This window comes from Jaculus jaculus, chromosome 23 (assembly GCF_020740685.1).
Source record: "Jaculus jaculus isolate mJacJac1 chromosome 23, mJacJac1.mat.Y.cur, whole genome shotgun sequence".
Taxonomy (NCBI): Eukaryota; Metazoa; Chordata; class Mammalia; order Rodentia; family Dipodidae; genus Jaculus; species Jaculus jaculus.
In genome coordinates this window covers 5,353,270-5,367,436 of record NC_059124.1, presented here as the reverse complement: position 1 = coordinate 5,367,436, position 14,167 = coordinate 5,353,270, and the positions used below count along the sequence as shown (strand labels likewise).

At 45.9% G+C, this 14,167-nt stretch overlaps 1 protein-coding gene across 1 annotated transcript in view; it reads right to left on the bottom strand.

The window, feature by feature from the left end:
- Nucleotides 1–9,133: 9,133 nt before the first annotated feature.
- LOC105944787 (ovostatin-like) overlaps nucleotides 9,134–14,167 on the bottom strand; it is a 97,813-nt gene continuing 92,779 nt past the window's right edge. Inside the window, exons 37-39 of the mRNA XM_045139798.1 lie at nucleotides 13,384–13,441; nucleotides 12,646–12,850; nucleotides 9,134–9,310 (exon numbers count right to left, since the gene is read on the bottom strand). Coding sequence (XP_044995733.1) covers nucleotides 9,134–9,310; nucleotides 12,646–12,850; nucleotides 13,384–13,441 — 440 coding nt within the window. The remainder of the gene's footprint in view (nucleotides 9,311–12,645; nucleotides 12,851–13,383; nucleotides 13,442–14,167) is intronic.

The following is a 14,167-nucleotide window of genomic DNA, read 5'->3' as shown; positions in this document are numbered from 1 at the left end:
ATCAGAGATTTATTTTATTTTTGCTTTTATTATTTATTTAGTTATTTATTTTAATTTTTAAGTTTTTATTAACATTTTCCATGATTATAAAAAAAAATCCCATGGTAATTCCCTCCCTCCCCCCGACACTTTCCCCTTTGAAATTCCATTCTCCATCATATTACCTCCCCATCTCAATCATTGTACTTACATATATACAATATCAACCTATTAAGTACCCTCCTCCCTTCCTTTCTCTTCCCTTTATGTCTCCTTTTTAACTTACTGGCCTCTGCTACTAAGTATTTTCCTTCTCACGCAGAAGCCAAGTCATCTGTAGCTAGGATCCACATATGAGGGAGAACATGTGGTGCTTGGCTTTCTGGGCCTGGGTTACCTCACTTAGTATAATCGTTTCCAGGTTATTTTTACTTTTATTTTTTATGAGAGAGAGAGTTGGCCACCGTACTTGAACTCCAGACACAAGCACCACGTGGGGCCTCGCTTGCTTGCATCACCTCCTGCGTCTGGCTTATGTGGGACCTGGAGAGTCAGACATGAGTCCTTAGGCTTTATAGGCAAGTGCCTTAACCACTGAGCCATCTGTCTAGCCCCTGGCCAGAGGTTTTACATGAGTCCAGAAGGCAGAGTCTGGGAACTGAAATCCCAAACGCCCTGACTCGCGCTGACTCACCAAGAGGTCGGTTGCCGCACGTGTACAAAGTAATGGATCCTTTGTCTAATTCATCAGCCTGCCCACATACATTTCGTCTCAGGGTGGCCTTGAACTCTTGTCCATCCTTCTACTTCTGTCTGCCAAGTACTGGGACATTCAAAGTAACTTTTGCTTTGTTTAAACTCACCAGCCTGACAGAGGCTCCCACGCACATGGAAAGTAACCAGGGCAATCCACTCCACTCGAAACTTCCATCCCCAGACCTTTTCTTCCCGACTTACCCCCAGCCCTACTTTCACTGTTTCCTGAGACACTGCTGCCTAATAAACTGACCCTTGAACCACGAATGTACTTCTTTCTTTGCTGGTTGCAAGACAATGGACTCAAGAGCCACTTGCTTGGGAGCTATTTTTTCCAAAAAATTTTTTTATTAACATTTTCCATGATTATAAAAAAAAAATCCCATGGTAATGCCCTCCCTCCCCCCACTTTCCCCTTTGAAACTACACTCTCTATCATATCCCCTCCCCATCTCAATCAGTCTCTTTTATTTTGATGTCATGATCTTCTCTTCCTATTATGATAGTCTTGTGTAGGTAGTGTCAGGCTTACTGGGCAGTTTGATAAGCATAGTATATACATTTAGCCAGACAGCAGCAGACATTACACCCCTAGGGCTCATGAATACCCCTGTTTTAAGTTTTCAGTGTCAGGGATGTATTCCCTCCCATGGAGTGGGCCTCCAGTCCAATTAGAGGGAAGTTGGTTTCCACCGTGACAGATGTGCCACTATTGCACCTGTTGGCTCATTTGGCCTGGCTGGCCAAATATAAGGCTTGCAGTGTCCACTGTTGAGTATCTTAACTGGTGATTTCTCTCTCTCCCATGGAACTGCATGCAGAATGGCTTCTTCCAGCTTTCTGTCAGGTGTTCTACATGGAGGAGGTTATCAGCTCAGTTCTAGCAGGATTTCTCAGTGGCCTTGCAGCCCAAGTATGTGGAGTCTGCATGAAGCTTTCTTAATTGCTCATTAAATTTTTTTTTTTGCTTTTTCATTTCATTTATTTGTTTATTCACAAGCAGAGAGATAGAGAGAGAGAGAGGAGACAGACAGGGAGAGAATGGGCGTTACAGGGCCTCTTGCCACTAGAAATGAATTCCAGATGCATGTGCAGCTAGCTTATGTAGGTACTGGGGAATCGAACCTGGGTCCTTTGTCTTTGCAGGCAAGTGCCTTAACCACTAAGCCATCTCTTCAGCTCCCCCCCCTTTTTTTTTTTCAAGAAAGGGTCTCACTGTTGCCCAGCTGACCTGAAACTCACTATGTAGTCCCAGGTTGGCCTCGAACTCATGGCCATCCTCCTACCTCTTCCTCTTGAGTGCCGGGACTAAAGGCGTGTGTCACCATGCCTAGTCATTTTATAAATATTTTTTAAAAATGGAAAACTTTACTATATGAACATATTTTAGTTGGGCATATTACCATCTGGTTATAGTCTTTAAAAATTTTTTTGTTTATTTTTATTTATTTATTTGAGAGCAACAGACAGAGAGAGAAAGAGGCAGATAGAGAGAAAGAATGGGTTTTCCGGGGCCTCCAGCCACTGCAAATGAACTCCAGATGCGTGTGCCCCTTTGTGCATCTGGCTAATGTGGGTCCTGGGGAATTGAGCCTCGAACCGGGGTCCTCAGACTTCACAGGCAAGTGCTTAACCTCTAAGCCATCTCTCCAGCCCCCATCTGGTTATATTCCTAAGTTCCCTCTCCCCCACGCCGTTCTACTGAGGGCCTCCTCAGTGGGGTTGTCAGTATTCACTGTGAGGTCATGAATACTGCAGTCATTCTCGTTGGGGGAGCTAGTGTGTCCGAGCACACCTTCTCAGTGGCTCTTACAATCTTTCTGCCCTCCCTCTTTTGCAATATTCCCTGTGACTTAGCAGGGCATGTTGCGAGCCTCCTTTAGTATTGAGTCTCAGCAGCCTGTGGTTTTCTGCTTTGGTTAAATTTGGGGCGGGGGGAGCAGTTTCGAGATAGGGTCTCCCTCTAGCCCTGACTGATCTGAAATTCTGTAGTCTCAGGGTGGCCTCGAACTCACGGCAGTCTTCCCACTTTAGTCTCCCACGTGTGTCCCACCACGCCCTGCCCTTGATATGATGTAAGTCTCCTCACTGAGCACTGCCATCTCCCTGGAGGACGTTGGCGGGCTAGCAGTGACAGCGACACTCACAGTTAATCTCCCCCTTCTTCTGCCACGCCTCCTGGGTCCTGGCAGACGTGACAGAGATGACCGTCTCGCACTAGGCAGTTGGCTGTCATTTCTTGTCATGCTGATGGGTCTTGGGTCTCCCCAGTCTTTGCTGCTATCAGGAAATAACAGATTCTTTAACCAAGAGTGAGAACAGCATGGACCAAAGGAGGTAAACATAGACTTTTGTTCATTTTTTAAATTTATTTATTTGAGAACAGACAGAGAGAGGAAGAAGCAAAGAGAGAGAGAGAGAGAGAGAGAGAGAGAGAGAGAAAGAGAGAGAGACAGAATGGGCGCTCCAGGGCATCCAGCCACCGCAAATGAACTCCAGATGCATGTGCCTCCTTGTGGGAAGCCATGCTGGCTTGGTCAGGCTTTGCCATGTCAGCTTGTTTACTGCTTTTGTATCCTAATTGTCTGCGCATGAGCACATGATGTTATTCTAATATGGTTGCTCACCCATCCCGATTGGGTGATGCAAAATCATCTGATGAGACTTAAGCCAATCAGACGACGCTATACAATCACATGACCATAAGTATATAAGCTTGGCGCTCCGTAGGGTCGGGGTCCTTCTCTCCTTCAGTTTGGAGCTCCCAATAAAGTGTGCTTGAGAAGAATCCTGTTGTTGTCGTTCTTCCTGCTGGCGGGAGGGGCGCAACACCTCCTTGTGCATCTGGCTAACGTGAGTCCTGGGGAATCGAGCCTCGAACTGGGGTCCCTAGGCTTCACAGGCAAGCATTTAACCACTAAACCATCTCTCCAGCCCAAACATAGACTTTTGAATGGGCATACCCTTTCATTTTAGTCAAAGGACAGTGGGAGCTTCCATCTATGGTCTATGATTTGGTTTTTTTTTTTCCAAGCCATAGGCTTCTGACTTGGTCCTCAATACCAGGTATGAATTCCCTGCAGCTGAGCAGGCCTCATTTCCCAGCAGAGAGCAGCTGATATCCGCTTGCAGCCTGTGTGCCCTGTTGCACCAGTTTGTACATCTTGCCTGGCTGGTTGGTTCTGTAGCTTGCGGGACTATTGCTGGCTCACACTCTTGGTGACCATTGTCCCCCAGCAGATCATGTAGCACCTTCCAGAGCTCTGAGAGCTAGCCCCCAGGGAGCTGGTTTCCATCTCGGTTTCAGCGTGAGCTCCTGTCCCGTGACTGAAGCCTGTGCTGTCTTACAGCAATAGCATCTTAACCATTTACACCTGGTGGATGACCAAGTGCTTTGGCAATGGTCTGTCTTGTTTTGAGGTCCTCATGGGCTCCCTGACCAACAGCTCACTGTGGAGGGAACCCAGATCTGGCACTGGGATATAACAGCCTCAACTTAACTTTTAAAAAATAATTTAGGGCTGGAGAGATGGCTTAGCGGTTAAGCGCTTGCCTGTGAAGCCTAAGGACCCCAGTTCAAGGCTCAGTTCCCCAGGTCCCACGTTAGCCAGATCCACAAGGGGGCGCACGCGTCTGGAGTTCGTTTGCAGAGGCTGGAAGCCCTGGCGCGCCCATTCTCTCTCTCTCCCTCTATCTGTCTTTCTCTCTGTGTCTGTCGCTCTCAACTAAATAAATAAAAAATTAAAAAAAAAAAATTTAAAATTTTTATTTATTTATTTGGGAGAGAGAGAGAGAACAGGGCCTCCAGCTACTGCAAATGAACTCCAGACGCGTGCAACACCTTGTGCATCTGGCTTACGTGGGTCCTGGAGAATCAAACCTGGGTCCTTTAGCTTTGCAGGCAAGTGCCTTAATCACTAAGCCATCCCTCCAGCCTGGTAGTTTAATTTTGTGTGGATTTAATTCGCTGTCCTTTAAAAGAGAGAATCACTTCAGTGGAAGTCTTTCTGTGGCTTCAGAAACCACAACCAAAGCAGATCAATATTGGATCAGTGAGAAACTGTGACCGAGGTTGTGAAATTCTTCTCTGGCTACAGGCTTTGCTAAGAGAGGAATTCACGTTGGATTCATGAGGGTCCGGGTGACTCCTTGGGCCAGACACACCCTAGATAGAGGAAATGCCTGAAGGAATGATCTGTGGCATGAGCTTTTTGTCACTTACTAGGCGGGTGGGCTCTAGAAAATTCCCTGTAGCACCGCTGTATCTGTGAGGAACACGGCTGAACCCTCGTGAGGATGGTGCGCAGGTTCTCCCTTGTGTTGACTTCACCGGGTTGGTCATGAGCCCAGTTAGTCTCACTGGGGCAAAGCCTCAAGCTATAAAACTCTCTCCAACCTGGGTTCAGTGAACTGATCGCCCCTGGCTGTTTTTTAACTGAAATTCACCGGACGCCCCGTGAGTTGCAGAAGTAAGTAAGGCAGCAGCTTCATTTTTTTTCTGGAAGCTCATATTTAGCACAAACTTAGTTAATTACTATGTCCAGTGAATCAAAACTGCTCCCCCGTGTTAAAAACGTCACCACAGGGCTGGAAAAACGGCTTAGCGATTAAGGCTCTTGCCTGTAAAACCTAAGGAACCAGGTTCGATTCCCCAGGATCCATGTAAGCCAGATGCACAGGGTGGCACATGCTTCTGGAATTCATTTGTAGTGACTAGAAGCCCTGGCACACCATTTTCTCTGTCTTTCTCTCTCTCTCTCTGTCTCTTTCTATCTCTCTCAAATAAGTACAAAAAATTAAAAAAAAGTCACCATAATAAAATTTCCCCCATATTTACTTTATAGCATAATTTATTGGTAGTTTCCTAAGAATTACAGATGGGCCGGGTGTGGTGGCGCACTTCTTTAATCCCAGAACTCGGGAGGCAGAAGTAGGAGGATCACCTTTAGTTCGAGGCCACCCTGAGACTCCATAGTGAATTCCAGGTCAGCCTGGACTAGAGTGAGACCCTACCTCAAAAAAACAAAAAAACAACAACAAAAAGCCCCAACAACAACAAAAAGAATTACAGATGGAATTCCCACGATTCAACAATTCTACTTCTGGTAATCTATCTCAAAGGAGTAAAAGCAGGGTCTTCAAAGAGTTATGTGCACACTCATGTTTTCAGTATAAGTGTGCAAGCAGGCAAAAACTCGAAGCAGCCCTGCCCACTGACAGGTGGAGTCGAAATGTATCTTCACACAGTGACTGTTTACTCCGACTTTAAAGTGAACATCACAACGCGTTCTAGAGCATTCTTAGAGGGTATGCAATGCTAAGTGGCAGGCCACGTATTAAGAAGTCAACTAACGAGTGATTCCACTTATTTGACGGACCTAAGGTCGTCAGGTTTACAGAGACAGGAGGTCAGGACAGTGGTTACCAGGGGCTGGGGGTGAGACAGGAAAACAGTGAGTTAACAGGCAGAGAATCTGAATTTGGCAGGAGAAGCGCGTTCTGGAGAAGGATGACGTAATGGTTGCCCAACAGTGTGTGCGGGCTATTGGAAGCAAGCGCCTGTGACCGCTGAGCCACCTCTGCAGCCCAGCGTGGGCACTATTGGCACTTAAATACGGCTGAGGGGGCGAAGCGATGCACATTTTACCGCGATCAAAAGAGTAGAATCCTAATGCTATTGCTTTTGGTGAGTGTGCAAGTGTTGTGTAAGCACATGCGTGTGCAACATGCCACACGTGCAGAGGCCAGAGGAGCTCATCACTGGGCTGTTTTGTTAGGGCTTACTTAAGTTGTACTTCTTTTTCTTTCTCAATTTTTATTAACATTTTCCATGATTATAAAAAATATCCCATGGTAACACCCTCCCCCGCCTCACTTTCCCCTTTGAAACTCCACTCTCCATCATATCCCCTCCCCATCTCAATCAGTCTCTCTTTTATTTTGATGTCATGATCTTTTCCTCCTCTTATGATGGTCTTGTGTAGGAAGTGTCAGGCACTGTGAGGTCATGGCTATCCAGGCCATTTTGTGTCTGGGGGGAGCACGTTGTAAGGAGTCCTACCCTTCCTTTGGCTCTTACATTCTTTCTGCCACCTCTTCCGCAATGGACCCTGAGCCTTGGAAGGAGTGATCGAGACGTTACTCAGTACTCCAGTCACTTCTTTCCAGCACCATGATACCATCTGAGTCATCCCAGGGTCACTGCCATCTGATTAAGTTGTATTTCTTTGTACTGCTATACAATTCTTTTCTTTTTAAAAATATGTTTAATTATTTGCAATTAGAGAGAGGGAGAGAGGGAGGGAAGGAGAGAGAGAGAGAGAGAGAGAGAGAGAGAGAGAGAGGAAGTAGTGCTTTCTACAAATGAACTTCAGATGCACGTGCCACTCTGCTTCCAGCTTCATGGGAGTGCTGGGGAATCGAACCCAGGACATAAGGCCTTGCAAGTAAGTGCCCCTAACCACTGAGCAGCCTTTCCCGCCCTCTTCTGTATCCCTACTAATATTGGTCAGAAATGTGCATCCCTTTATTTCTGGAATTTTCCCATACTACGTGATTAATTTCTCTTCTGGTCCGAGGAGAATCCCTTTGTGGTGGTTTGATTCAGGTGTCCCCCATCAACTTAGGTGCTCTGAATGCTAGGTTCCCACTTGATGGAGATTTGGGAATTAACGTCTCCCGGAGACAGTGTATTGTTGGGGACAGGCTTATGGGTGTTATAGCCAGCGTCCTCTTGCCAGTGTTTGGCACACTCTCGTGTTCCTGTTGTCCACCTGATGTTGGCCAGGGGGTGATGTCCACCCTCTGCTCATGCCATCGTTTTTCCCTGCCATTGTGGAGCTTCCCCCTTGAGCCTGTAAGCCAAAATAAATGGCTTTTATCCCCCCACAAGCTTCTCTTGGTTGAGTGATTTCTGCCATCAGTGCAAACCTGACTGCAACAACAATCTTTTCATCGAAAAGCAAAGCATATCTTTCTTCTTAGAAATGACCTTTATTGGAACAATATTAAAAGCAAAATCTCCCAACCCAGATATTCTTTCTATAAAAGTAGCAGAGAAGGAAGACATCTTTTTTTAAATTAAAAAGTATGTGTGTGTGTGTGTATTTATATATAATTTTTTTTTTTTGAGGTAGGGTCTCACTCTGGCCCAGGCTGTCCTGGAATTCACTATGTAGTCTCAGGGTGGCCTCGAACTCATGGCAATCCTCCTACCTGTGCCTCCTGAGTTCTGGAGTTAAAGGCGTGCGCCACCACGCCATCACAATCTTGTGGGACCTGCTGTCATCTGCAGACTGTGACTCTACGTGTTTTCTAAGGGAAACTTAGAAAAGGGAGGGGCAGGAGTCTCTTTATTTTCAGTAGGGGAAATGAAAGCTCTTACTTGACGTCCGGATGTGCCTTTCATCCTGGAACGGTAGACATACTTCTGTTTCATCCACTGCGGAATGGTCTGCAAAGGCAGCAGGGGGGACGAAAGGACGTGTATAGGCTCTTGGAAAGATGTTCAGTCATGTTTCTTCCCTCCCTCCCCCCTCCCCTCCTCCCTCCCCTCCCCCCTCCTCCCTCTCCTCCCTCTCTTCCCTCCCTCCCCCTCCCCCCTTCCCCCCTCCTTCCCTCCTCCCCTCTCCTCCCTCTGGGCTCTAAGCTGGAGCCAGCCCCTATCTCAGATCAGCCAGCTCTCTCCCACTCACCTGAATCTGAGGGTCTAGCCTGCTACCGTTCGAGTAGTACAGATCCTTACCAGGTGGGCAAGCCCGCTTCCCTGACTGTCCGTCTCTCCTGCGAACCCGCCCCGGTCTCATCGCAGGCCGACCCCTCCTCCCTTCCCCAGGGCAGGAGCACTTCCTTCTCTTCAAATCCCTTCTCGGGTTTCTTCCAGGACCCCCCCCCCCCCACCCCACAAGGGCTCTCAGACCACCGGGTGCATCCATTTTCCCTTTACTTGTTCCATACTTTCCTGAATAAATGTAATAATGTGATAACTATCCTTCTCAGTCTTGTTTTATCACAATTCTTTGTTAAAACAGCCACAAACTCAGGGTTTGGAGGTCAAGGACTCTTCCTGAACTCCAGAAACCTCATTATATTTTCCCTCTGTCTCCTCTTTCTCCTTCCTTCCTTTTCTCTCTCTTTCCTTCTCTCCCTCTTCCTTCCTTCCTTCCTTCCTTCCTTCCTTCCTTCCTTCCTTCCTTCCTTCCTTCCTTCCTTCCTTCCTTCCTTCCTTCTCCCTCCCTCCCTCTTTCTTTCTTCCTTTCTAAACGGCCCACTCCATAGACTCATCCTTCTTTATTTCACTGAAAGCAATCACAGAAAGGTCAGTTGAAATGCCCATGAAGATCAAGAGAACATATAGCAAGAAGCTAGTCCAGGCGGCAGTGTGGGCAGGTACAATTCTTTAGACATTGAATCCAAGTGCAATATTAAGTGGTGGACAAATGGCCGCGGTGGTCAGCTCTGGAGTGTGACGCTGACGGACGCCGTTCGGCAGAGCTGCGGCATCCAGGACTTTCTTTGGCAGGGCCAAGAAATCTTTCAACGACCTCTTGCAGCGCCTATTGTCTGATGGTGTGCGCTATTGATATCATTTCCTTTGAATTATTATAAGTTTATTACTGCTTATTTTTGCTTTTATTTCCCCTTCTCAGTAGTAATAGGGGAATCCAATTCAGATGTGTTTATATAGTCACCAATGATTAAACGGGAGAAGAATGTTTCTGCAGAAATTTCTAAGGCTGTAACGTTTCAACAGGTAAAAAGATCATGGATCCCAAAACTAAGACTAGTTTGAATGAACAAAATTTCTTCACACCACAAATGCATGTTTCACCTAATGAGACATATTCCTTGCAATGTTGTCACATGCCTTACCAATTGTTCCCAAGAAACATTACTTATGATGACAGGAATTAATGGGCACATTTCCTGAACCTACAGATGACTTATTAGAAAAAGAGCCTGAAATGCTAGGGAGGAAAAATGAACATCTTTCAAATAATCGGCTTGGGCCCACCAAGGGAGTAAAACAGAATATGTAACTTTCAGAATCAACAATAGAGTTCAGTGGGCTCCTAAAGGAAAGACATCAATGCAAAACACTGGTTGGATAGATCAGCCTTTACCATAGCCAGGGACATACATTGATTAGTAAGGATGGTCTGGAAAGATGGGAAAAGAGTTAAGTACCAAAATCTTCCTTTTATGGAGAGACTTGCAAGGTCAGGCCCAAACTGTAACAAACAAAGAAAGGTCACAGAGAGACAATTAAATCAGTACTGGATTACAAATAGAGAAAAATACTGTAATTCAGGCCACAAGATACTATTATGTAGAGAGTGGCTAACGCTGCCCCTTCTGGAGTAAAAATGTCTATCACCTTGTAGCCACAAGAGCTGCCTGCCAGGGCTCTTGGCTAGTTTCCCTGAGTCTGGGTAAGATATTAACCAGCTTACAATCTTTGACTTTCTTGTTTAAGATGTTATCAGAATGCCTATGGGGCAAGAGGTTCACGAGTTAAGCAGACGCTGGGAAAACCAAGGGAAAAGAGGATTACTGTGCAAGATTTCTTAAAGAGTAGAAGCTACATGAATAAGTTGCTATGTCTTGCTTCCAAAAATAATAGTGCATTGTAAAAGTGTAAAAAAAGAAGCAGAGTTTTGCTCTGTGTTCTTTGTGCTTCACCAGAACCACAGTCCACATCATTTCCTCACAATGGTGACTCCACAGTCCCCTTAGAATTCTACAACCCTGCTGAGACTGGACCTCAGCAATTAAGGACAACGAATAAAAGGAATTATAAGATATATATATATATTTTAATTTTATTTATTTATTTGAGAGCGACAGACACAGAGAGAAAGACAGATAGAGGGAGAGAGAGAGAATGGGCGCGCCAGGGCTTCCAGCCTCTGCAAACGAACTCCAGACGCGTGCGCCCCCTTGTGCATCTGGCTAACGTGGGTCCTGGGGAACCGAGCCTCGAACTGGGGTCCTTAGGCTTCACAGGCAAGCGCTTAACCGCTAAGCCATCTCTCCAGCCCATAAGATATATTTCATGGGTACTTGATGACCCACCAAAGGTTAGTGGTAAGACCCTACTGCTGAAGACACCATATGCTGTTGGTAGGGAACATGGAGTGACATGGCTGGAAGCTGGAAGAGACTCAGTCCCCAGGCAGTCAGCGTGTCTCGTGCCACAAGGTGCTACATGGGCGACTAGGGGAAAATGACCAACATCTGTCCAAGCAACTCATGGTCTAAGCTACTCAGCAGCAAATAACCTGACGTGATGCTCACACAAGTGCAATAGTGGTGCACAGTCATGGTGGGAAACCAGCTGCTCTTGATTTGGCTAACTGATCTGCTCAGTGGAATGGATCCCAAAGCTAGAGCTGGGAATCAAGTCAGAACCATATCCAAAATGAGCCCATTCTCCATTACCAAGCTTCCAGCAATCGTGGGCTACAAGAGGCCTACACCTATTAAATTCTCTCTAAAAAATAAACATTATCACATTTATCTGGTGCTATCTTCACTCTCTGGTGGAGAATTTGCTTCTTTTTTTCAGATGGATGCAGATTCTAAGGAGAGAACCAGCCCATCACACCTCAAAAGGGCCCTAGCTGAAACTAAGAATAATTGGGGAAACTGAGCAAGAGTGCTGCTTTCTTGGTGAACCTGGTACCAGCACAAGGATGAAGGAGATAGACACAGAGTACACTCAACTCCTACCAACCGAGAGATCCAGAGACACAGAGGCTACCAAGAACTCATCACTGAAGCAGACCTAAAATGAACCCAATATGGCTCAGGGAAATTTGCAGAAGAGGGCTGGAAAGAATATGAGAGTCACCCATAACTGATGGCTAACTCCACAACTGCACAACCCATATTCCCCAATGAGGAGGGTCCCTGCAGAGGGGGGAGGATAGGGAAGAGGCTAACGATGGAAGCAACTTGACTGCATACACTGAATACAAAGAGATATATTTCATGGGCATTGCTGTGATATGCACGTGCCTCGCTCCGTGCCAGGCAGACCCACCCTCTTACACAGGACAAGTCAAGTCTTCATAGTGAGGCCCTGTGTGGTGACCTATGTGGAGGCCCTGGTGTGCCCATCCTCTCTCTCTCTCTCTTCCTCTTTCTCTGTCAAATAAATAAATCAATAAAAACAAAATATTAAAAAAATAAGACGAAGGTCTTGAGGGAGAGAGGAATATTCTTTATTGTAAGCTGCTGAGTTTGGGGTCCGATATTTAAAAGTTTTTTGCATAATAAATAAATAATAAAAAATAGCCTTAATATATTTTTTAAAAATAGACTTTATTCTATAGAGTGGCTACAAGTTCAAAGTTGTGCAGAAGGTACAGTGACCTCCCATGTGTCCAACCTGACCCCTCTTGTTTTCTCAAGTGCCTACAAAATTATGAAACCCCAGAACTGAATTATCAGCACGCTAGATTATACAGCATTTTTTTGGTTCATTTTAAAAAATTTATTTGAGAGTGACAGAGAGAGAAAGAGGCAGATAGATACATAGATAGAGAGAGATAGATAGATAGATAGATAGATAGATAGATAGATAGATAGATAGAATGGGCGTGCCAGGGCCTCCAGCCACGGCAAACGAACTCCAGACGCGTGCGCCCCCTTGTGCATCTGGCTAAAGTGGGTCCTGGGGAATCGAGCCTCGAACCAGGGTCCTTAGGCTTCATAGGCAAGCGCTTAACCACTAAGCCATATTTTATGCAGTTATTCAGTGACCCATGTGTATGGTTTTTTTTTTTTTTTTTTTTTGATTTGAAAGCAGAACTTGAGGCGAGAGTCTGGGCGCATGCCCAGAGGCAGGAGTGAGAGATCTGGGAGGTTGTGCAAGGAAGGAAAAGACGAAGCTCATGGATTTGTTACCAGGCTGTTGGTGAGAAAGGGCGTGGTGGATTCCAAGGGGACTTCAGGGGAGGGCCCGGAGGGTCTTGCAGAGTCCTCCTGCAGAGGGCGCAGCGGCTCCGCTCTCCACCAGCTGTGGCTGGCTCTGGGAGTCTTTAAGCCTGTACTGCCCAGCTGTGGCTGTCTATCTACCAAGCTGGCTACCAGGACCGTAAAAAAGGTCACCCTGCAGGGGGACAGCACTAAGTCCACGGTGGTGCATCGGAGCGAACATCTACTGCGTTCTGTAGATTCTGGATTTCTGTTTGTTTGTTTGTTTTGAGGTAAGGGTCTCACTCTAGTCCAGGATGACCTGGAATTCACTATGTCGTTCTCAGGACATTTTTTTTTCTCCCTTTGGTTGAAACAGTGGAAATGATCACTTAATATATAATCCAGTTCTAAGTGTCGTCTTCTTTTTAAAAATATTTTATTTTTATTGATTTATTTATTTGACAGAGAAAGAGGGAGAGAGAGAGAGAGAGAGAGAGAGAGAGAGAGAGAGAGAGAGAGAGAGAGAGAAAGAGAATGGGCACACCAGGGCCTCTAGCCACTGCAGACGAGCTCCAGACACATGTGCCTCCTTGTGCATCTGGCTGATGTGGGTCCTGGGGAATTGAACCTGGGTTCTTTGGCTTTGCAGGCAAATGCTTTCACCGCTGAGCCATCCCTCCAGCCCTCATCTTCTTTTAGATCACATCTTCCTTAGCCCAGTGTTACGAGGCCACAAAGTAAATCTGATTGCATGGGGTGCTGTATTTTGTAACTGCAAATTCATCTGCAAGAGAACAAAGTGTTATTAGAAGCATTCCTATAGCACTGTGCAAGAAGAAAATTTGATTTTTTTACCTCTGTTTGGAAATAAACTCCCCTACTGCTATGCTAACAATTTCTTTCTGGACAACTTCCAAATATTTTTGTATTCCTGTCGTGTTGTGTGGATGGGCTGACCATTATTCTTTAGTGTTTTGGGTAGGAAATTGAGTACATGAAACAGACTAAAATTTAAGAGAGGTGAGTAGTTTATCTTCTGGAGTCATGCTAACTCTAGAGCTGGTGGGACAGTGAAAACTGCATTCAACGATGAAGGTTTATGGAAGTAAGATGCACATACTGAATGTTTCCTAATTCACTCTAGAGGGTCAACATTCCCTGCTGGGCTACAAAAGTCACCATAGCATATGGAAAACATGCAACGTTTGTTTTTACAAAAAGCCCATGGGGGCTGGAGAGATGGCTTAGTGGTTAAGGCCTTTGCCTGCAAAGCCAAAGGATCCTGGTTCGACTCTCCAGGACCCACGTAAGCCAGATGCACAAGGGGGCGCACGCGTCTGCAGTGGCTTTCATTGCAGAGTGGCGACGATGTAGCTCAGTGGCAAAGCGTTTGCCCAGCATGTGCAAGGTCTTGGTGTCATTGCCCAGCATGAAAAAAAAATTCAAAAATGCAAAACCAAAAAACATAACACAAACCAAAAACACCAAAGAATGCTGGGCGTGGTGGCGC